Here is a 24,110-nt window from a genome sequence, read left to right on the forward strand (position 1 = left end):
GAGTTTGGTTCCAGGCACAGAATCTTTTCCATTTTTCAGCATAAGGTTTTCTAGTACTAGGCCTCCTTGCCTCCAAAATGACATCCAACACTTGTTTACTGAGGGATGATAACGGAGAGATTAGGTAATTAGCCAGGCTGTCAGGTTCAGAGTTTGAAGCTGGGGGTGCAGAATCTGGCTCGCCTGCTGTGACAGCAGGGTAGGGGTCTGAGGCAGGTGCCATGGGGCTAGCTGTGACTGCGCAAGAGGGGGTACCAGTGTTGGCGTGGCCAGTCTGGTGCAATCAGTATCATCCTTGGTTTGCCCTGTTTGATCTTTAGTAGTACTTTGGAGAGGAGAGGCAGAGGAGGAAAGGCATAAACTGACAGATTTTTCCAGCTGAAGGACAGAGCATCCACTTTCCAAGCTTGTTTGTGGGGAGTCCTTGTGCAGAATGTGTCCAATTGGTAGTTCTGGGTGGAGGCAAACAGGTCTATATCTGGGCTCCCCCATTTGTTGATCAACATGTTGAAAGTCTTTGGTTCCAGTTTCCACTCGTGTGGGTCCATCAAATTTCTGCTTAGTTCATCTCCCAGTGTATTTAGTTTTCTTGGCAAGAATTGAGCATGTAGATACACTTGGTAGCTCAAGGCTGTGTTCCAAAAAGCCGTGGCTAGTCTGCAGAGGAGGTAAGAATGGGTACCCCCCCTGCTTGTTTATGTACCACATAACAGTGGTGTTGTCTGTCTTTACCATTAATTGTCCTGGAAGAATGTGGTCCTTGAATTCTGTCAGAGCATTCTGTACAGCTAACATTTCTTTTTGATTGATATGCAGGTGCATTTGATTTGGGTTCCATTTGCCCTGAATGCGGTTCCCTGCCAGGTGAGCCCCACCATGCATACTCTGATGAGTCTGTTGTTAGGGTTTGGGTGGCAAGGGGTAGAGTGAATGGTAGTCCCCTGTTTTGGTGGCAGGCCTCTGCCCACCAAAACAATTCTAACCATAGGCAAGGTATGATGGGAATCATTGCTTCTAGATCTTGAGAATGTTGACACCATAGGCTTTTTAGATACCATTGTAGTTTCCTCATATGCAGTCTTGCATATGGAATTAGTAGAATGTACGAGGCCATGAACCCCAAGGCTTGCAGTATTTGCCTTGCAGATAGCAGGGTTTTTGTGGTCACTAGTTTGAAGTACGTTGTCAAATGCATTTGTTTTTCTGCCGTGAGTAAAGTCATCTGGGAAGTTGTGTTCAAGCTTGCTCCCAGGAATATAATTTGTTGACAGGGTACCAGATGTGATTGCTTTTCGTTTATGATGTACCCCAGACAAGTTAACACCTTTGGTGCAAATGTACAAATGCCAGATGATTCAAAAGTATGTCCTGGCTTTCTGCCTGAATTAGACAATCGTCCAAGTATGGGTATATTTGAATATTTCTTTGCCTGCAAAATGCAATGGCTGGAGCTAGGCACTTTGTGAATACCCTGGGCGCAGTAGATAAGCCAAAGGCCAGTGCAGAGAACTGACAGTGCATGCAGCCTGCTTTGAAGTGTAGTTATCTTCTGCAAGCTTCCCTGACTGCGATGTGCAGGTATGCTTCCTTTAAATCCAGTGTTGCCAACCAGGCATCCTTGCCTAGCATAGGAAGTAACTGGTGAAGAGTTAGCATCTTGAATTTTGGAATCACCAAAAAGGTGTTTAAGGTAGGAAAGGTCCAGGATAGGATGCCAGGAGTCGTCTTTTCTGGGTACCAGGAAAAGTCTTGAGTAGAAACCTTGTCCCTTTTCCTCTTCTGGTACAGTTTGAATAGCCTTTATGCTTGAGAGAGAGAGTATTTGGTTTCGAGCCTCTGCCCACTGATTTGGGGGTAGATCTGGCCAACCGTTTGGGGTTGGTAACATGTGGAAGTGAAATCTGTATCCTTGGGAAACTATATTTAAAACCCATTTGTCCTGGGTAATGAGTTCCCATTTTTTTGCCTGCAGTGCAATCTTTCCCCTTAAAGGAGCAGTCAGTTGAGAAGTGCTTGAAAGTTTTAAAATTAAGTAATTGAGACAGTTTACCATGGGGGGAGTCTTACTACTCCCTGATTTGGAAGTGGGAGACCCCCACTGCTTAGTCCTGTGCGTACCCTGAGACTGAAGCCTGAGTGTTCTGCTGGTTCTGGGTTTGGACTGAAAAGGCCTGGAAGAGGCAGGAAAGGACCAATTCTTAGAGGACCAATGCCAAATAAATCTTGGAGGCTGTACTTGTACGAAATCTTTAACAGTTTGCATAGATTTAGCTTTTTCCTCCATCTTAAGAACTTCTTCTGCTTTGTTGCCAAACAGGCGGTCCTGATTTAAGGGAGCATCTAGCAATTTCGCTTCAACATGATCTGGCAAGGATTGCTACTTAAGCCAAGCATGCCTTCTAAGTACAGACCCAGTGACAGCCGCTTCTAGAGAGTCAAAACCACATTACAAAGTATGTTTTCCAACCTGTTTAGCAGAATGCATTAAATCCTGTAAATCCTTGTTTTCAGCACAATCAGGAATCAACATCATTTTCCGTTTAAGCAATCCAATAATATGCTGCTGATACTTTAATATATGAAACTGGCAATTTAAGGCCCTAATGGCCAAGACTGCAGAAGTGTATACTTTCTTACCCCATCTATCCAGCGCCCTGAAGTCTCTATCAGAGGAGGTATGATTTTTGGCAGAAGTAGCCTTAATGTCCTTGGTTCCCTGTGAAATAGTCTCAGGATCCGCAGTCTGATTTTTAAAAAGGAACTTGTGAGAGTCAGGAACCCTGTAATATCTATCAGGTTTTCTGGGAGCAGGAGGTAAAGAGTCAGGGGCCAAGCTAGATTCCGAAAAGGCATCAACAACAATGTTTAGTACAGGAGGGATAGCTAAAGGCCTGTGCTGGGGCAGGAGTAAGAAATCCCTAACTAAGCCTCTTTTTAGAATCAGAGTAATCCTGGCTTTCCCAACGAAAATGGTCCCTAAGAGTATGCAAGGCTTCACCAAAAGAGAAATCCTCTGGGGGGAAGCAGAGGGAATAGAGTCCTCAGCATCAGAATCCTCATAAGTAGACAAGGGTAAATCCTGGTCATCAGAGGAAACAAATTTCAGAATCCTGGTCAGAAATATTATAAGCAAATTCAGTGCTAGGTCTCTTACAGGGGGAAGGATGGCTTCCCCTGATTAAAGTAATAAGGTCTTCAGCCATTCTTATTATTTGTTTTTTAGGCATAGAGGTCTGACCATGCGGTCTGGGCATCGGTTTTCTAGGCATGGTTCGAGTTTTAGGCCTTGAAGAAGATGGTGTCGGTTTAATATGCAAGTCAGTAGGCCTGAATACACCCACAGAAGCCGGTGCCTGCACAGTGTTTCCGGACCCATCCAAGGCAGAGACATCCACAGGTTCCACAGTTGAAGCATCTCGCGGCATACCGGACTCCGAATGGGACTCAGCAGAGGCCTGCGAATCTGAAGTGACGGGTATCAGGGGCTGCGTAAGTGCCTCACTGAGTACCGGAGAACTGGCGACTGGCTTAGGAGAAGCGTCGTCGGCAGCTTTGGACCTAGGCGGCCTGTCTCTGTCTTTATCTTTGTGTTTTTTCAGAATGTCGGTAGTCTGATGGCTTACCGAAGACATATCTGGATAATTGAACCAAGTACCAAAATATTTAGAAGCGAAAATATACCGACGAATAGTTCGTTGCTTAAATAAGTTTTATTTTATTTATTTATTTTTATTTATTTTACATTTGTTGACCGGGCTAGTCTAGCTGGAAATATATCCATTTTCAGTAGAGGCCGGGAGAAACTCAAAATACAGGCAGTAAGCAAACATTTACAATAAAAAAAGACAATAGCAAGCAAAAGTACAAAATGATACAATGGTAAGCATGAGTAATACTAAAAGAGTAAAAGAGAAAAACAGAAACAGACTAGACAACCCAAAATCATAATTAACAACTATAAGTGAAACAGCTGGTTAAAAACAGAAATTTCAGGTAAGCAGGAAAGAAAGTAAGAGTAATAAAAAGAGATGATTAGGAAGCCACTAAAATTGCCTATATTAAAGATGAAAGAGAGAATAGGTAAAATGTAAAGAGGATTGAAAATAAGGAAGTAGCTGGTATCAGTAAGTGTGGCATTTAGAGGCAAGAAACAGGGGAGGGTGAGTGAAGTAAGAGTAAGGGGGTAGTGTTTTCAGTCAGGGTTAGCACAGGGACATAGCCAGTGGGTTTTTAGGTGCTCTTTGATATGTTTTTTAAAAGGGATGTGGAGTCAATGTTAGTTATTTCTTGAGGGAGTTGGTTCCAGACTTTCCCGACAGAATTTGAAAATAATGAGTCACCAGCTTTATTGTAAGATTTAGTCGAGGCTACTAGTAGTTTGTTAGCAGATCGGAGTGTGGCTAGGTTTTTATAAGGGGTAATTAGTTTTGTAAGGCTAGGGGTAGCATCTGGGTAGTAAAGGGACTTATGAATGATAGTTAGTTGTTGATAGAGTAAGTGGCTATTAAGTTCTAACCAATCCAGTTGTCTGAGGTTAAGACAGTGGTGAGTTCTGAAGGGTGTAGCCGTAATGAATCTAGTTATACTGTTATAGCAGGTAGAGAGTTTGGTAATGTTATTTTTTGATAAGTTAGTATAAATGGCAGAGGCATAGAAAAGGGTAGAGATCAGGTGGGTTTGGGCAATGGTTTTTCTAGCTGCTGGGGTAAGGAAGGGTTTAATTCTGTAGAGAGTACCTATTTTTTTGTTAACTGATTTGATGGTGTTATCAATATGGTGATCAAAATTAAGACGGTTGTCAATAGTAATACCTAATAGGCGAGTGGTCATGTCTGGGCTTATACAGGTGGCATTATTAGAGGAGATGGAGAAGAAAGGTGAGGAAGATTTGAGAGTAGGAGAAAAGAGAAGTTTTGTTTTTTTTGGGATTTAGAAGGAGGGAATGTTCCATAAACCAATTTTCAACTTTATGGAAAGCTGTTTGAGTAAGGGATTGTAGTGAGGAAACATTATTAGCAGAACAGATTAAAGTTGAGTCATCGGCATATTGAATGCAGATGGCTTGGGGAATGTTTACATGTAGGTCATTAATAAAAGGAAAAAGCAAGGGACCTAAGATTGAGCCTTGTGGAACACCTATGTTTACTGGTAGTAAGGAAGATAGGTTATTCTCCCATAGAACTGCTTGTTGCCTGTGTTGGAGATAGCTCCTAAACCATTGCAGTGCTTGAGAGCTAAGACAATAGAGATTTAGTTTGTCAAGAAGTATGTTATGGTTAACCATGTCAAAGGCTTTTGACAGGTCTAGGAATAGTGCAGAGGAGAGGAGATTATTGTTCTTATTATTATTAATAATGTCAGTAAAGGAAAGGAGGGCAGTTGTAGTGCTGTGTGAAGGTCTAAAACCATGTTGACAATTGGCTAGAAGTCTGTTTTGTAGAAGGTAGGAAAGAAATTGTGTATGCATCTTTCCATAATCTTTGATAAAGGGGAGAGTAAGGCAATAGGCCGAAAGTTTGAGAGCTCAGTTGAGGAGCCCCCTTGATGTAGGGGAATTATATGAGATATTTTCCATATGGTGGGGATTTTTCCTTCAGAGATAGTTCTATTAAGTATAGAAATAGGGTATGCTATAGCTTCTGCAGCAATTTGTAGGTATTCAGATGGGAGTTGGTCAGCAGATGGAGTGCAAGGTTTAAGTTTCTTGAGAAGCTTAAAGATAAGAGATGTGGCAACAGGTTGAATATGAAAGGTGTTAGAGGAGGTATTAGAAGTAATAGATAAGGTAGGAGTAGAAGTGGGTAGTGAATTAGCTAGGGTTTGAATAACTTCTGTAAAATAGTTGTTGAAGGCATCTGGGATCAGAGTGGAGTTGCTAAGGTTAAAGCCAGAAGGTGTGGGAGTAGTTGTATTTCCTGGATTAAGAAGTTTATTAATGCCTGACCAGAATCTTTGCGGGGTTTGTTGACTAGTTTGTTGTAGGTGAAGATAAAATTCCTTTTTATCTGTGAGAGTATCTTTCTTGGTGGCATTTCTTAATTGTTTAAAGAGAAGGTGATCTAAAGGACATTTAGTAGCTCTCCATTTAGCCCAGATTTTATTTCTAAGGATCATTTTGTTCTTAGTTTGTTTTGTTAGCCAAGGTGCCGTTTTGGATCTTAACCTAGTAGTGCGAATGGGAGCATGAAAGTCAAGGATCTGTAGAAAATTGGTATTAAAGTAGGTAACAACTTCATTGAGTTCAAGGTGGGTTAGTGGAGACCAGTTACATGCTTTTAGTTCTGTGAGGAACTGTTCAGGATTGAAGAATCTGTTTGAGCGAGATGTCTTGAGTTTATGGGTAGTTGGGACATGCAATTTTTGTCTAATAATATAAGTGAGCATGTGATCGCTAATATTATCAGGGAGTGTTCCTGGAGTGTAGAGGTTAGGATGGTTATTAATAAGGATCAAGTCTAGAGTTGTTTCTTTTTTATTAGGTTTATGAATTCTAGTTGGAGTGGTCATTAATTGTGAGAACCCATAGAGATTTATATGGCTAGTAGGGTGCTGGGATGAACAGGTTAACCAGTCAATGTTGACGTCACCAAGTATTATGGTTTCTTGGGGTAGTTGGTTTGAAAGTGAACTAAGTAATTCCTCAAGGATATGGGAATTCTTTCCAGGGGGAAGGTACAAACAAATTATATATATAGATTTATTGTTGTTAATTAGCAGTTTGATAGATAAAATTTCGGCTTTGGAGTCTAGAGGTGGAAGTTCATTATAGAGAGTAACTTGAAGATTAGATTTATAGATAATGGCTATTCCTCCGCCTTTCTTCTTTATGCGGTCACATCTCAGTATGTTAAAGCCAGGAGGGGTGATTTCTTGGTCTTTAGTAGAGGGTTTTAGCAAAGTTTCTGTGAGACATAGGATATCAAATGAGTGTAAGTCTAGGAGGGAATGGAGGTGGTGAGTTTTATTATTTAAGCTCCTAATGTTAAGGTGAGCTATTAGAAGGGAGTTGGTTAAATTAGTACAGGATGGAGGTATTGTAGTAGACATATTACTTGGACTTACATTAATGTTGGTAATAGGACCTGGATTGGGATGAATGTCACCATGTAGGAGGAGGTTCCTCTGTGAACAAAGTTGGGATTTAATGATCTTGGGGATGATATATGGGTACCTTTTGTTTAAGTAGTATGAAGTATGAGATGATCTATGGTATCTGGGTAGTAGAAAGTTAGAGGAACAGGTTATGTTACTATGATTGAGGGTTTTCTGAGAAGAGGTAGGTAAAGTTTGTTGGAGGTGAAGGTTTTGTTCATATAGAGTAATCTTTTCAAGGAAGGTGAAGTAATAAGGTATAGCTAGGAAGGTTATAGTAGAGGTGAAGAGTAAGATATGTGTGAACAAAGCTTTGAGTGTAGGAGGCATGGTAATTAGTGAATAAAGGGTGGATGTAGGTAGTGTGATAGTGTAAGTCAAAGTACCAGTAGAGAGTCAATCTATGGAGAGAGGCTAAGAGGGAGGAAGGAGAATAGTGGAATAGAATTATTAGAGTGGAAGAGGATTGGTAGGGAGAGAAAGGGGGAGTGTCTAGTGAGGTATAAGTTGAGGTTGAGGACCCCTGGGGGTGGGTGGGAATTGGGGGTAGGGAGGGGAGCGGGGCACACACAAGTAAGGTGAGATCAGAGGGAGAGAAACAATCAGTAAGGTAGAGGACCAGGGCAGGAGACAGAAGAGCAGTAAATAAGGTTGAGATTATGCAGGGGTTATGGGAGGCACAAAACTGACAGCGAGGTATGTCGTGGTCAGAGCCTGGGCAAGGAATACAGTACAAAAGAAAATTTTTATGAGGTATCTGCTTTCCACAAGTAATATAATTATTGACTTTTACTGACATTGGTTTAGAGCAAGAAAAAAGGTTCCCCAATGGGGTGCTTATCTTTTGGAAGACTTCGGGACTGAAACTCTAAAACAAAAATTTCAGGAATCGGCTGACCAGCACTTGCGAACTGCTTCTGCTTCGGGCACCGCACAACAACAAAGACTGATGCAATGGAGTCGGCTGCATGATTTATACCCCTGACGACCTGATGTCATGGAAGAAGTGACAGCAACAGACACAGAAATCCCAAGACTCTGGTATTCAGGCCAGCTGAAGGCTACCTACAGGCAGATAACCCAAATGTGATGACTGCAACAGTGAAACATGAAAAACATCTGCAGAGGCAAACCCTGCTCTAGACTTAGAAAAAAGAGGTAGGTGGTAATGCTTTGTGAAGGTACGGATAGAGGTCCAGGTGGCAGCTTCCAAGATGTCCCTGGTGGGTACTCCTCTGAGGAAGGCTGTGGAAGTGGAGGCTGCCCTAGTGAAATGGGTATGGATATACTTGTGTAGGGGGGGTTCCCATGTAGTCTGTAGCACAAATGGATACAGTGTGATATACATTTGGAAATGGTTTGTTTGGAAACGGGCTTCCTCTCTGCCCCAGGGGCAAAGCTGACCAGTAGTTGGTCTGTTTTTCTGAATGGTTTAGTATGGTCCAGATTGTATCGGAGTTGTCTGTGCATGTCTAGCGAGTGTAGAATTCTTTCTCCCTTGTTTTGGGGGTTGGGAAAGAAGGTGGGTAGGTGTATGGCCTTGGTTGAGGGTCAGATCAGGTACCACATCCGGCATAAAAAAGGGTTAGTCCTCAAGGAGACCCTCTCTGCATGGAAAATGATGAAGGGCTCAACAGCTGAGAGCCTGAAGTTCTAATACCCTTCTGGCTGAGGTGATAGCTAGTAGGAAGGCAGTCTTCCAGGAGAGGTATTTCAATTCTGTAGAAGCAGCAGGTTCGAAAGGAGGTAAGGTTTGTTTTTCTAGAACATAATTCAGGTCCCAGGGTGGCATGAGAGGCCTTCTGGGAGATCTGATATTAGAAGCACCTCTGAGGGATTGCTTAAATCAAAGGATGACAGAAGAGGGGTGGGTTTGAATCATAATGGGCTGAAATGGCTGAGGCATGGATTGTAATCTAAGAGAAGGAGAGGCCACTATTGAGCAACTCTGCTAGATAATCCAAGATAAGAGGGATGGGAGGTACTGGCCCCTCTGGACTTGTTCCAGGAGCAGAATCTTTTCCATTTCCCTGGGCATGACTTCCTGGTGCTGGGCATTCTGGCCTCTCTGATGATATCCAGGATCTGTTTGCTTAACAGGGACTCCTCGTTAGCTTTTAAGATATGGCCCAGTGCTTAGAGGGAAAGTTCCTAATGAATCTGGGAGGCTGAACCTAAAATTAATCTTTTACTGTTTGCATAGATTTTGCTTTGTCTTCCATCTTTTTAAGCACCTCTTCTGCTTTTCCCCAAACAAGCGTTCCTAATCCAGGGGTGCATCAATAAGTTTAGACTTGACATGATCAGGGAGAGGTTGTTCCTTCAGCCATACATGTCTCCTAATGACAGATTCTGTCACTGTTGCCCTGCTAGAGGCTTCTAGGGTGTTATATCCACATTGTAATGAGTGTTTTGGCCACTTGACAAGCAGAGTGCAGTAAATCTGCTAACTCTTTTGAACTGGTACAGTCAGGAAAGGTAGCAATCTTCTGTTTTAATAGTTCCAAAGTGTGTTGTTGATATTTTAACATATGGAACTGACAATTGAGTGCTCTGATGGGCAAGGTTGCAGAGGTGTATACTTTTTTTTACCCCATCTGTCCAGAGCTCTGGAGTCTTTGACAGAAGGAAGAGGATTCTTGGCAGAAGTAGTCTTAGCTCCTTTAGGTCCCTGTGTAATGACCTCTGGGTCTGCAACAGGACTTCTGTACAGGTATTTGTGAGAATCCAGTACTCTCTAGTACTGGTCTGGTTTACTGGGAGCAGAGGGGAGGGCATCAAAGGCCAAGCTGGATTCATGTAAAAATCATCCACCACTTCAAAAATAGGGGGGAATGGCCAGGGGTCTGTGCTGGGGCAGGTCCAGAAACTCTCTAAGTCTTCTCTTAGACTGTGGGAAGTCTTGAGATTCCCACTGGAAATGTTCCCTAAGGGAGTTAAGAGTTTCCCCAAAGGAAAGGTCCTCTGGAAGGGAGGCAGAAGGGATGGATTCCTCTGCATCTGAATCCTCATAAGCAGTTAAAGGATGCTGTTTCCCCTTCAAAAACTGAATAGTCTGATTCCTCAGAATCCTGTTCTGTCATAATTTCTGGAGAAGGGTGCCTTTTCCTTTTAGGAATTGTGGCCTGACTACCCCGGATAAGGGAGATGAGATCCTCCGCCATTTTAACCATTTGTGCTTGGGGTGGTGGAGCAGTAGCAAGATGGTGGCTAGAAGCAGATTTCCTAGAAGTGGCCCGGCTTCTAGGCCTGAGAGAATCCATCAATCTCAGAGAAATGGAAGTCGGATGCCAAGATGTCAGTTTTTGTCTAGATTTGGTAGTCCGAAAGGCCTCCTTGGAAGCCGGTGCCTGCGTCGCGGCTCCGGACCCAATCGAGGCAGAGACAGCCAAAGGCTTGGAAGTCGAAGATTTCCACGGCATACCAGACTCCGAAAGGGTCTTGGCATAGGCCTGCATAAATATCAAATTGGGCATCAGGGGCTGAATTCCAGAGAACTGACGACCTGCTTAGCGGTAGTGTTGTCGGAAGGCTTAGCCTTGTGCAGTCTGCCTCTACCTTTATCTCTAAGTTTTTTTGGAATGTCCATAGATTGTTGGTTGATTGACGTCATATCAGAAAGCGAAGACGGGACACGAAAATAACTGTCTACAAAAAGAGCCCTACGGCAAATGGTTCTCACATTAAAGAGAACACAGAACTGGCAACGGGGGACATCGTGGTCTGGGCCTAAACAAGTGATGCAGTAAGAATGGAAGTCTTGGTGTGGGATCGGCTTTCCACAGGCGAGACAATTGTTAACTTTTTCAGACATCGGTTAGTGCAAGAAAAGAGGATTCCCCATGGGGTACTTAGCTTTAGATGTTTTCAGTTGAAATTCAACTTCTGGTAGCGACCGACTGGCACTCGTGTGAACTGCTTCTGCTACGGGCTCCACAGCAAGAAAGACTGGTGTAATGACATCAGCTGCCTTGCTTTATAGCACTGACGACCCAACAGACTACAGGCAACTGCAGCAGATGCAAAAAAACATCAACTCTGGTATTCAGGCTGGCTGAGGGCTACCATAGCAGGGATAACCCACAGGTGATGACTCCCAACAGTGAAACATGAAGAACATCCATAGTGTCAAACTGATAGTAAACACTACGGTAAAACAGAAGTTACAATTATATATGCCAGTGTCTCTAATACAGGAATTTGTGCTCAACTAAAAGCTCTTTTTTTTTCTTCCTTTGCCATCTGAGAAGCCATCCACGTTCCTTCAGCACACACACAAGGGTATGGCCAAATGTGGGTCAGTTAAACAAACTGGTCAGACTTGTTTTGTACCTCAATCAGGATAAGGCACACCACTGTGAGCAAAACTGAAAGGACCATCAATACCGGATCTGTAAGATTAGTTAACATTGTATCAAAGCAAATAAGTCATATGCTGTGAATGAAAGCAGTGGGTCAGCATGCTGTGGTAGATTTCAGTACAGTACTAACATGTTTATTAAAGCTACAAATACCGGCAGTCTGACATTATGCAACTGCGGTGTATCAAAATGACTGACCATCATAATCATAATGACCACATTATGCAGTGATAACATTGTCAACACAGATCCCAGCAATCAAACATGCTGTTTTCATGGACACTGCTTGTATGTGTAAAAAGTTCATCAAAGGAATATGAAGTTCTCTATAATATCCCCTAACTTCAGTGGATCCATAGAAAAGTCTCAAGACAACCATAACTTCATCTTATCTTACCCTCATAGAAAATAACTGCACTATAAAATAAATCGACAAGCACATAATGAAGACAGAATGGAAGTGAGGACAATGAAACTCACCCGCTTTACTTCAACTTCAAAAATGAGCGTGGAGTCTGGAGGAATACGTCCGGCTACGCCCTGCGCTCCATAGGCCAATGCTGGTGGAATGATAATTAGCCTCTTTCCACCTTTCTTCATCCCTGCCATGCCTTCTTCCCAGCCCTACAAATAGAAAAAAAAAAGGGTTCAGACAAATGGCTTGGTATTAGCACTAGCAAAGCAAATGCATCTCAGATCCAGCAATCCACCTGTTTGTGTAGCTTACTAACCACATGTTTTGTAAACGTCTCCCTTAAAGTCAAGTAATGCCTTTCTACTAATCCAGCCACTGTGTGTTTCAATCCCAATTCCCTACCTCTTCATGTAACCCAGCTATCCTGCCTCAACCACATTCTAAATTTACAAATACAGAACATTATGCCCATATTCCAACACTGCCAACTGCTAATGTGCTTTAAATATAAAACAGCATCTTCACTCATTTTTCTTTCATCCTAGTCTAGCTAAAGTGGAAAACATCTCAGGCATCAAGCTCGGCTCTGTGTAGTCAAGTAACAAACAAAATTTGTTACAAGTCAGTCAAGCACCTCCTCATACATAAAGGAGCACTACTGTCAAAAATTACAAAAAGTTAATTGTATATTACTGAGGATAAGTGGACCACCGATCATTAGGGTCTGTATTAGATAAACGAAAGTTCATCTAATCGAACGCTGACATCATCTGACATCCCAGAACTCGAAATCACAATTGTGGGATCGCAGTATAGTGAAGATGGGAATATTTGCCCTTTGCTCATTGTAGTGCGATCTCAGAGTTGGAATATATATTTAGCTGGGGGGGGGGGGTACAGCCCCCCCACAATTGTGATTGAGTTCTGGGATTTTTGATGCCAGCGTTCAATTAAACTTTCATTTATCTAATATAGACCCCGATCATAACCTCCTTTTTGTGTGTCAGAGACAGGGATGTTAAGAAAAATTCAACTCGATAACTTGGCATCCATATAGAGAACACAATTAAAAGGTTAGTATCCGAGACCCAAAAGCAATTATTTTTAGTGCAAGGAGCTTTATCCGCCAGAGCCTATCTAAACAATCCTGTGCTTGTTTGTGATCAGCTGTGCTGTTGCCTTGTAACAGAAGATTTATTCAGATTTATATTTTATTTTTTATCACTGCTTTTCACTGTTTGCAGGAAGAAAGGGATAGCTTGTAGTCAAGATTACTTTGATTTATATTTTGTTTTAGCTCTAATTTTCACTGTTTGTTGTTACAAGGTGATATGCTTTAGACAGGCAAACTCTAGCTATCCCAAGGATCTTAGTCTGCTACAAATTTCACACAGACTGCAGAAAGGACAGTCCAGAGCTTATCTGAAACAATCCTGTGTTGGTTTGTAATTTAGAGCTTTACTGTTAAAAAGAAGTGTGACTGCGAGTGACTGAGCAGAACCTACCGTGTGCATTCGTGTGCGATGTAAAGGAATGCCACTTTGAGACTTTCACAACTGGTATGGTCAGAGCAACAACTTTACTTAATTTAATATTTGGTTCTATATTGTTTTTGTGATTTTTCTCATAGAAGTTGATTTAAAATCTCACAGAAGTCGATTTAAAATCTCATAGAAGTTGATTTAAAATCTCTGGGAATTCTGTGCTAACTGATCTTGAATACCCTTTTCTTTTATAATTCTTTAGTCATTTGCAGATGAAAATGGATTCCTTAAATGAGTATACCACTAATGATTTGCTAAAGCACAGGTATCTTGTACAGTGTACTAAATGCTATGTATATATAAAGGTAACGCCTGATAACACTGGTGATCTGTGTTCCTCACGTCAAAGGTTGGATGATTTGCTTACTATTATTCGTAGCAAACTTAGACTTACTGATGACGATTGTACTTGTCACAGCTTGCAGAACTGTTATTACATATATTAATGACTGGACTGATGACATAAATGGCGTTTGGCACAGAGCAAATAGAACAGATTTAGGAAAGCAAGTGTCTATAATCAGTAAAGTTCACTCAACCCCTGCTGAACAAGATAATACCACTGACTTCAATTCTGAACACACGTATTCAGCAATCCGAGGATTCAGATCATATAGAAAAAAGAAAGAAAGAAGTTCACAAAAACAACAAGGATGAAAAAGAAACTGATAAATGCCTATAAAGCAATGTAAGCACATACTAAAAAGTACACTTGCTTGTTATGTAACACACAGATTACTGGGAATGATAACATTTTTCTACCAGAAAATCTTCAGTCTACTGAACAAGGGAGCATTTTTACAAAAGAGATGGTAGAAAAAAATATGCAAGAGGCAGGTGAAAATAAGGATATCAAAACTGAACATGGAATGATTGAAGAGCATTACCGTAAGAAAAAAGAAGATAAAGTCAGAAGATAACACGGCTCACGTTATGGATGTACAAAGCCAGCTGGATGAGAACTGTATGCTTGCAGATACAATAAGCAATGAAAAAATGGGATTAATAAAAGATTAAAGGTGATAAAATCATTTCTTTCTAACAGATACAGTGGGCATTACCAAATTAGAAGTTGAAGATTCTTCATATCTGGTCAAAAAAAAAAAAAAAAAAAAAGAAAATCTTATAACTGGAGATTCAGTTAGAGGAAAGTACAGTTGTGTACCTACCATAAATGTAGATGTTAGAGTGTATTCACTGTTGCAGTCATTACTCTTGGGTTATCCTGCTGGCAGGCTACCTGCAGTCAGCCAGAGTTCCAATGTCTAGGTCCGGCGTCAGTTGCTGTCGCCTCTTCCCTGACGTCAGTGCGCCAGGGGTATAAAAGATGCAGCAGACGCAATTTTCTTCAGTTTTTCTTGCCCCAGATGTCAGGTGCCCCAAATAGGTAGGCTGAAAAATATATATCAAAAAGAAATGCTTACACAAAAATAACATTTCCTTCATCTACAAGCAAATACACCAAAAAGATTGTATAGGATAGAGAAGTGCAGATAAGTCCCAGCAAAGAGAAGGGGGGTGGTGGGTGGGTAACCTGGACTGCAACAGTGAATACACTCGAACATCTACATTTATGGTAGGTACACAACTGTACTGTGTTCATCGTGTTTCACTATTGCAGTCATTACTCTTGGGATGAATACCAAAGCTGAGGAAGGGTGGCTGGGCTAAATAGAATTAGGAGAGGCTATGAGGCCCAGCAGAACTGCAGTGGCGAAGCCTGCTCTGGACTTGAGAGGCAAGTGGTAGTGCTTTCTAAAGGTGTGCACTGAACTCCAAGTTGCAGCCTCTAAGATTTCTTTGGTTGGTACTCCCCTGAGGAAGGCTGCTTAAGTGGCTGCTGCTCTGGTGGCACTGATTTGCCATGCTGAGAATAGCAGAAACGGATGCAATGGCCTATCCATTTAGAAATAGTCTGTTTTGAGATAGCCTTTCCTTGTGATCCTGAAGCATATGACTCCAGAAGTTGCTCAGTCTTTCTGAAAGCTTTAGTTCTGTCCAAGTAGAAACGTAACTGCCTGTGTATATCCAAAGAATGTAGAATTTTCTCACCCTTGTTCTGCGGATTTGGATAAAAGGTAGGCAAGTGAATGGTTTGATTGAGGGCCACACTGTACACCACCTTAGGCATAAATGTAGGGTTTGTCCTCAGAGAAACCCTGTCTGGATGAAAAATGATGAAAGGTTCCACAGCCATGAGTGCTTGTAACTCCGAGACTCGTCTTGCAGAGGTAATGGCTAGGAGCAGAGCTGTTTTCCAGAATAAGAATTTAATATCCGCTGTTGATGCTGGCTTGAAAGGAGGCAGTGTGAGTTTTTCCAAAACAAAATTGAGTTCCCAGGCCGGAATTGGTGCTCTCCCTGGAGGCCTAATGTTTTTGGCCCCTCTGAGGTACTAAAGATAGGTGGTTCCATATTGTAATGTGCAGAAATGGCAGAGGCATGAATCTTAATTGATGATAAAGAAAGGCCTTTGTTCAGCATCTCAGTCAGGTATTGTAAAATCTGAGGAATGTTTGGTACAGACGTGTCAATGCCTTGTTCCTGGTTCCAAGCACAGAATCTCTTCCATTTTTCTGCATAAGACTTTCTGGTACTGGGCCTCCTGGCCTCCAAGATAACATCCATAACTGCTTTAGAAAGGGGAGTGTTCATTATGGCTACATTATCCGCCATGCTGCCAGATTTAAGGTCCTGAGTTGGCTGTACAGGATCCGATTGTTTTGTTGGGTCAGCAAGTGAGAGGTTTGAGGCAATATCCATGCTGGACCTTGAGGCAAGCTCTTCAGGATTGGGTACCAGTGCTAGCATGGCCAGTCTGGTGCAATCAATCATTTTTGGCTTCTCTTGTCTGACCTTTAGGAGTACTCTGGGAAGGAGAGGTAGTGAGGGAAAAGCATATACTGTTAGATTTTTCCAGCTGAATGATAGGTGTCCACTTTCCATGCTTGCTTGTGGCAAGTCCTTGTGCAAAATTCTCTGCAATCGACAGTTGTGAGGGGAGGCAAATAGATCTATGTCTGGGCATCCCCATTTCCTTATCCTAAAGACTTGTGGATCCAGTTTTCATTCGTGGGAATCCATGAGGTTTCTGCTTAGTTCATCTGCCAGAGTATTTGTTTTTCCTGGCAGGAATTGTGCTTGCAGGTGAAGTTGAAAGGCCAATGCTGTGTCCCAAAAAGTCATTGCTTGTCTGCAGAGGGGGTAGGAATGACTACCTCCCTGATTGTTTATGTACCACATGACCACAGTGTTGTCAGTCTTTTTTAGTAATTGTCCTGGATAAAGCAGGTCCTTGAAAGCTGTCAGGGCATTTTGAACAACTAGCATCTCTTTTTGATTGATGTGAAGATGCATCTGGTTTGCAGGCCATGTGCTCTGAATACATTTTCCTTGCCATATGGGCCCCCCCAGGCATAATCTGATGCATCCGTTGTCAGTGTCTGTCTGGCTGTGGGTAAACTGAATGGCAGACCCTTGTTGTGGTGACAGGCTTCTGCCCACCATCGAAATTCCTGTTGTAGGCAGGAAATGAGTGCAATTACTGTCTCCAGGCTGTGGCAATGCCGAGTCCAAACACTTTTCAGATACCACTGTAGTTTCCTCATATGCAGTCTGGCATATGGAATTAGTAGAATGCAGGATGCCATGTAACCCAAGGCCTGCAGGATTTTCCTTGCAGGTAAGTGGGTTTTTGTTGCCAATTTCTTGAAGTAAGTAGTCAGTTGTTTTTGCTAGTCTGGCGTGAGATAAGCCATCTGGGAAGTTGTATTAAGCTTGCGCCCAGGAATATCTCTTGACATGGCACTAGTTTTGATTTCTTTTCGTTTACTGTGTACCCTAGGCCAATTAGTAATCTTTTTACAAACGCCAGATGCTTTAGAAGAGTGTCTTTGTTCTCTGCTTGAATTAGGCAGTCGTCCAAGTAGGGATAAATTTGAATTCCTTTTTGTCTGCAAAACGCAATTACTGGTGCCAGGCATTTTGTAAAGACCCTGGGTGCAGTAGATAAGACAAAGGGCAGTGCAGAGAATTGGTAATGCATTGAGCCAGCTATGAATCTGAGGTATCTTCTGCAAGACTGCCTGATTGGGACATGCAGGTATGCCTCTTTTAGGTCCAACGTTACTAGCCAAGCCCTCTTGCCCAGCATGGGCAGTAGCTGCTGAAGAGTCAACATCTTGAATTTTGGAACTTCCAGAAACATTTAGTACAGATAGGTCCAGAATTGGTCTCCAGGTTTTGTCATTCCTGGGCACTAGAAAAAGTCTGGAGTAAAATCCTTGCCCCTGCTCTTGTTGTGGTACTTGCTGAATGACCCTCATGTCCATGAGGGCTGTAATTTGTTTTTGTGCCTTTGCCCATTGACTGTGTGGCAGGTCTGGCATGCCCTTTGACCTTGGTAGGGTGTGGAAATGGAACCTGTAGCCTTGGGACACTATGTTCAGAACCTATTTGTCTTGGGTAACCATTTGCCCATTTGATGAAAAAAAGTGCTAGTTTTCCCCCTAAGGGGGCTGTCAAAAGGAAAATGCTTGGAACTGGAAGAGGAAAGTCATTGGGACTGTTTCCTGTCAGGTTGTGATTTGTCTTCTCCGCTTTTGGAGGTAGGAGTACCCCATTGTTTAGGCCTGTATGAGCCTTGAGGCTGAGATCTGCCTTTAGGATGCATGTATCTGCCTCTTTGTGGTCTGTCTGAGACTGGAAAGGACCAATTTTTAGAAGGCCAGTTCCTGCTAAACCTGGGTGGCTGTACCTGTAAGAAATCCTTGACTGTCTGCATGGATTTTGCTTTATCCTCCATTTTTTCAACATCTGTTCTGCTTTAGTACCAAACAACGTATCATGCTGTAATGGTGCATCTAATAATTTTGCTTTAACATGATCAGGCAGATTTTGTTCCTTTAACCAAGCATGCCTTCTAATAACAGAACCTGTAACAGCGGCCCTGCAAGAGGCCTCCAGTGAATCATAACCACATTGCAAAGTATGCTTTCCCACTTGTTCAGTTGCATGCAATAGATCCTGCAATTTCTTGTTCTCAGAACATTCAGTATTTGTCAACATTTTCTGTTTAAGTAGTGACAGTAAATATTGCTGATATTTAAGCATATGAAATTGACAACTTAAAGCCCTTACAGCCAGGGTGGCAGAAGTGTATACTCCCCCCCCCATCTGTCTAGAGCCCTAGAATCCCTATCAAAGGGGACAGGGTTTTTCGCAGTAGCAGCCTTAACCCCCTTGGGACCCTGAGATATAGTTTCTGGGTCAGCAGCGGGGTTTTTATATAGGAATTTATGAGAATCCGGGACCCTGTAGTATCTGTCTGGCTTAGCAGGTGCAGGAGGTAAAGAGTCAGGGGACAGGCTGGACTCTGAAAATACATCTACAATATCTAGAACAGGTGGAATAGCAAGGGGTCTGTGCTGAGGAAGTAGCAGAAAGTCTCTGAGCCTTTTCTTAGACTCAGAAAAATCTTGGCTCTCCCAGTGGAAATGCTCCCTCATAGTATGCAGCGTTTCCCCAAAGGAATAGTCCTTCAGGAGGAGAGGCTGAAGGAATGGATTCTTCAGCATCAGAATCCTCATAGAGAAGCATGGAGAAATCCTGTTCAGAAGAGGAATCAGAGGAAAAAGATACCTGATCAGAAGAATCATACTCTGTCTCTTGCCTAGGCCTCTTATCAGGAGGGGGATAGGAGCCCCGGATCAAAGTAATTAGGTCTTCGGCCATTTTGAGCATCTGTTTTTTAGGCATGGAAGTCTGAGTAGGAGAATGCTGTACTTGTTTCTTTGTCTTTAGAGCTGCTTTAGTCTTTGAAGCTGAGGATGGCTTAATATATAGTTGTGTAGGTCTGAAGACACCCACAGAAGCTGATGCCTGCTTAGTGGCTCCGGACCCATTTGAGGGATTGATTTCCGAGTGTCCAATACCTTGAGTTTCCAGAGGCCCAGTCGGCTCCACATGGGAGTCTGTAGTGGCCTGTGGCTCTGAGGTAGCGGGCGCCAGGGGCTGTGAAAGCGCCTCACTGAGAACCAGCGACTGGTCTAGAAGAGGCTTCGTCTGTTTTGGACCTCGGATGCCTATCCTTGTCCTTGTGTTTTTTGTAAACTCCGGTTGTTGGCTGTTCCACCAGCGTTATATAATTAAATCTTCGGCCAAAGTAACAAAATGCAAAATCGAACCGACGCTTGATAATGTGTTGGTTGAATCTAGTGCAAAACCAACAGCTAGCAACGTTGTGATCAGGGCCTAGGCAAGGAATACAGAGTAAGAGTGAAAATCCTTATGAGGTATTTGCTTCCCACAAGAAATACAATTGTTAACTTTTTCTGAGATCGGTCTGGAGCAAGAAAAAAAAAAGTTTCCCCAACGGGGTACTTAACTTTAATGAAGACTTCGGTTCTGAAATTCAGCTTTGAAAATCTCAGGAGTCGGCCGACCGGCACTTGCGAACTGCTTTTGCTTCGGGCACCGCGTGGCAAGAAAGACTTAAGAAAATGGCGTCGGCTGCATCTTTTATATCCCTGGCGCACTGACGTCAGGGAAGAGGCGACAGCAACCGACGCCGGACCTAGACTTTGGAACTCTGGCCGACTGCGGGTATACTGTCAGCAGGATAACCCAAGAGTAATGACTGCAACAGTGAAACACGATGAACATCTGATACTTACACCTGCAGAGAAGATAATGAACACTGAATAATGTTATGCTTGCCAGGAGCAAAAACAGGGGTTGTGAGAAAGGCTTTAGAATGCCTTAATGTAAGGAAGTATGGATCTGTTTTTATTTATATTGGTACAAATTATCTTATTCACAAGGTTTATGCGACTGTTAGGAGGGAACTTACAGCCCTCTTTCATGCCAAAGCTTGTACAGGTGTCAGGACTTATTTTTCACAAACACTGAAAAGAGTCAGGTCACGGTGAATTAAAAGATGTTTGGGTAAATACCTAAATGAAAAAAATGTCTTTTTTTAAAAAAAGGAAATGTGTAGGAGCATCTCAGCCTAATCTGGGGCACACTTGTTTTGACAAGATGGTGTGCACTTGTCAAGGTCTGGACAAGAGAATTTTTTCAGCAGATATTTTGCAATATTTAAAACACAAAGTAGGATTTTTGCACGGTCAAACATTTAACAGTTCACAGGCAGCAACATACGATGCATCTCTTGATGGCTGTTTTACGCCAGGAGCATTAATAACAATAGTTTTTTTTTTCTTATCAGTAATTTTTTTTTTTATGAGAAAACTTGCTATATTCCCATAAGGTTGATATTGTTTGTGAAACATGGTTAAAGAAAAATGACTGTAAACCAGTTCTGTCAGGGTATAAATGTATTTACTGCATCAGACATTCTAACAAAAAAAATCAGGTGTGGATGTTATGACAGGGATTAAAGATTGTTAGGAGACCTGTGATTATTATATGTTCAGTTATAACACTAATACTACAGACTGTGTAACTGACAATAAAGGCAACCCTGGAACATAAAACAATTATAGGAGCATATAGATTACCGAAGTCAAGTGCTGATAACCTAGGCAAATTAATATATTTCTTGCATGAAACACAAGAGGGAAGAATAATAGTGGCTAGGGACTTAAATTTAACAGAAACAGTGGAATAATATTGATTCAACAACATTAGTGAGGAAATTTACAAAGTATAATAACCACAAAACCTTAAAATTCGAACTTTGTAGCTGCAAAACACTACAAAGTAATAAAAACGAACGACTAAAACCAGAAAAGTACAGTTTTGTACCTACCATAAAAATGTAGATGTCCGATAGGTATGCATCTGCAGTCATCACATATGGGTTGTCCTGCCTCAGGCAGCCCTTCGGTCGGCCGGATTCCAAAGTCTGGGTCCGGCGTCGGCTGATGTCGCCCCTTCCCCGACGTCAGAGTGCCTGGAGTATAAAAGCGTCAGCCGACGCCATCTTCCTCAGTTTTTCTTGCCCCAGATGCCAGGTGCCCTCTAAGGAAGGCTACATTTGGAGAAATGCAATAAATTCCAAACATGCACAGAAATATATATATACATATATAAAAACAAATACACCATAATAGATAACCATAACCCCAGCTAGCTATGAGAGGGGAAATGTACCCAAGAAATACCACAGAGGAGAAGGAGGGAGGGTAAACCTGACTGCAGATGCATACCTATCGGACATCTACATTTATGGTAGGTACAAAACTGTACTATGTCCTTCAAGGATGCATCTGCAGTCATCACATATGGGTAGAATACCATAACCAATCTGGGGGTGGAGGATCTATGTATAGGATGGTGTAGCTAAAATGCCCTGCAGGACTGCCGTAGCAAAGCCTGCTCTGGATCTGGAATATAAAGGTAAGTTGTAATGCTTGGAAAATGTATGCACGGAGCTCCATGTAGCAGCTTCTAAAATGTCCTTGGTAGCCACCCCTCATAAGAAGGCTGTGGAGGTGGCTGTGGCTCTGGTCGAATGAGGTCTAATGTTAGCTGGCACAGTTTTTCCATGAAAGGAGTAACAGAAATGAATGCAATTCCCTATCCATTTTGAAATGGTCTGTTTTGAAATTGCTTTTCCTTGTGCACCAGCAGCATATGCCACAAACAACTGGTCAGTTTTTCTGTAATTTTTTGTTCTGTCCAAGTAGTAGCGCAACTGCCTGTGTATGTCCAGGGTGTGCAGAAGCTTTTCCCCTTTGTTTTGTGGATTTGGAAAGAAGGTAGGCAGGTGAATAGCTTGGTTTAATGAGACCCTAGATACCACCTTTGGCATAAATGAAGGATTGGTTCTCAATGAGACTCTGTCTTGATGGAAAATAAGAAATGGCTGTACTGCCATGAGGGCCTGTAACTCAGATACTCTTCTTGCTGAGGTTATGGCCAGAAGGAAGGCAGTCTTCCAAGAGAGGAACTGTAGTTCTGCAGATGCTACTGGTTCAAAGGGAGGCAATGCTAGTTTTTCCAACACGAAATTAAGGTCCCAAGTAGGCACTGGAGGTTTCCTTGGAGGACTGATGTTTTTAATTCCTCTTAGAAACTGTCTTAGCAGAGGATGAGAGAAGACAGGTGGATCAGCATTGTACTCCGCTGAAATTGCTGAAGCATGAATTTTAATAGAAGAGTAAGACAGGCCATTGTGGAGCATTTCTGCCAAATATTCCAGGATATGTGCCATGTTCATAACTGTTGCATCTAGGCCCTTTGAGGTGCTCCAGGTGTGAAATCTTTTCCATTTTGCTGAGTATGCCTTTCTTGTGGAAGGCCTGTGAGCTTCCATGATATCCTGGTGGTGATTCAAGGTATTTTCCAGGCAGCTAGTTGTAATGTTTTCAGGTTGGTATGCAGAGTTTTGTAGTTGTGCTGTGTCAGGAGAAGCGGCCATTGTGGCAGAAGCCATGGTTTTGTCTGTGACATGCTCTTTAGCAATAGGTACCAGTGCTGTCTTGGCCAGTCCGGAGCTATCAGAATTACTCTTGGCTGCTCTGCCCTGATCTTCAGTAAGACCTTGGTCATTAATGGAAGAAGTGGGAATGCATACACTGTTAGAGTTCTCCAGCTGAAAGAGAGGGCGTCCACTTTCCATGCTTGTGGGTGGTATGTCCTTGAGCAGAATTTCTCCAGCTGATGATTGTGTGGGGAGGCAAAGAGGTCTATGTCCGGTCTCCCCCATGATTGCGTTATCTGATGGAAGAGGTCTGGGTGCAGCATCCAGTCGTGTGCATCCATGATGTTCCTGCTTAAGCTGTCCGCCAGTATATTGTCCTTTCCTGGTACAAACTGGGATTGCAGCTGTATATTGAGAGTCAAGGAAAGTTCCCATAGGTTCATTGCCAGTCTGCAAAGAGGGTAGGAATGGGTGCCTCCTTGCTTGTTTATGTACCACATAACTGTAGTGTTGTCTGTCCTTATTAGTAGGTGGCCTTGATGTAGAAATAACTTGAAGGCCTCGATTGCATGAATCACTGCCAGCATTTCCTTTTGGTTTATGTGCATGCGTAGCTCTTTTTGTGACCATAGTCCTTGAATGCATCTTCCTTCCGTGTGCGCTCCCCATCCATGGTCTGAAGCGTCCGTTGTAATGGTTTGGCTGGCTATTGGTTTGCTGAAGGGCAAACCCCTGTTTGACTGGCTTGCTTGAGCCCACCACAGAAATTCCCTTTGAAGGCATGGGATGAGTGGTATCAAAGTTTCCAAGCTGTGACTGTGCTGAGTCCATAAACTCCTTGGGTACCATTGGAGTTTCCTCATATGTAGCCTTGCTTGAGGAATCAGAAGAATGCAAGACGCCATGTAACCCAGGGCCTGCAGGATTTTCCTTGCAGTCAGCTGAGTTTGTCTTGACAGGTTTGTGAAGTAATCCGGTAGTTGGTTTTGTTTTTCTTCTGTGAGAAAGCCATTTGGGTGGTTGTGTCTAGATCCGCACCCAGAAAAGTTATTCTTTGGGATGGTACAAGTCTTGACTTGTGAATGTTGACTGTATATCCCAAGGCCTGAAGAAGATAGATGGCATAATTCAAGTGTTTTACCAAAATTTGTTGGCTGTCCGCTTGTATAAGGCAGTCGTCCAGATACGGGTATATCTGCATCCCCTGAAGTCTGCAGTGTGCAATTACTGATGCCAGGCATTTCGTGAATACTCTGGGTGCAGTAGATAAGCCAAAGGGCAATGCTGAGAATTGATAATGCTCTGAACCT

The 24,110-nt window shown here is 42.6% G+C and overlaps 1 protein-coding gene across 1 annotated transcript in view; it reads right to left on the bottom strand.

Annotated features, from left to right (window-relative positions):
• FKBP15 (FKBP prolyl isomerase family member 15) overlaps positions 1-24,110 on the bottom strand; it is a 1,242,294-nt gene that overhangs the window by 891,204 nt on the left and 326,980 nt on the right. The window contains exon 9 of the mRNA XM_044057970.1: positions 11,934-12,077. Coding sequence (XP_043913905.1) covers positions 11,934-12,077 — 144 coding nt within the window. The remainder of the gene's footprint in view (positions 1-11,933; positions 12,078-24,110) is intronic.

Source organism: Protopterus annectens, chromosome 16.part0 (genome assembly GCF_019279795.1).
Source record: "Protopterus annectens isolate FY-2018-M chromosome 16.part0, PAN1.0, whole genome shotgun sequence".
Classification (NCBI taxonomy): Eukaryota; Metazoa; Chordata; order Ceratodontiformes; family Protopteridae; genus Protopterus; species Protopterus annectens.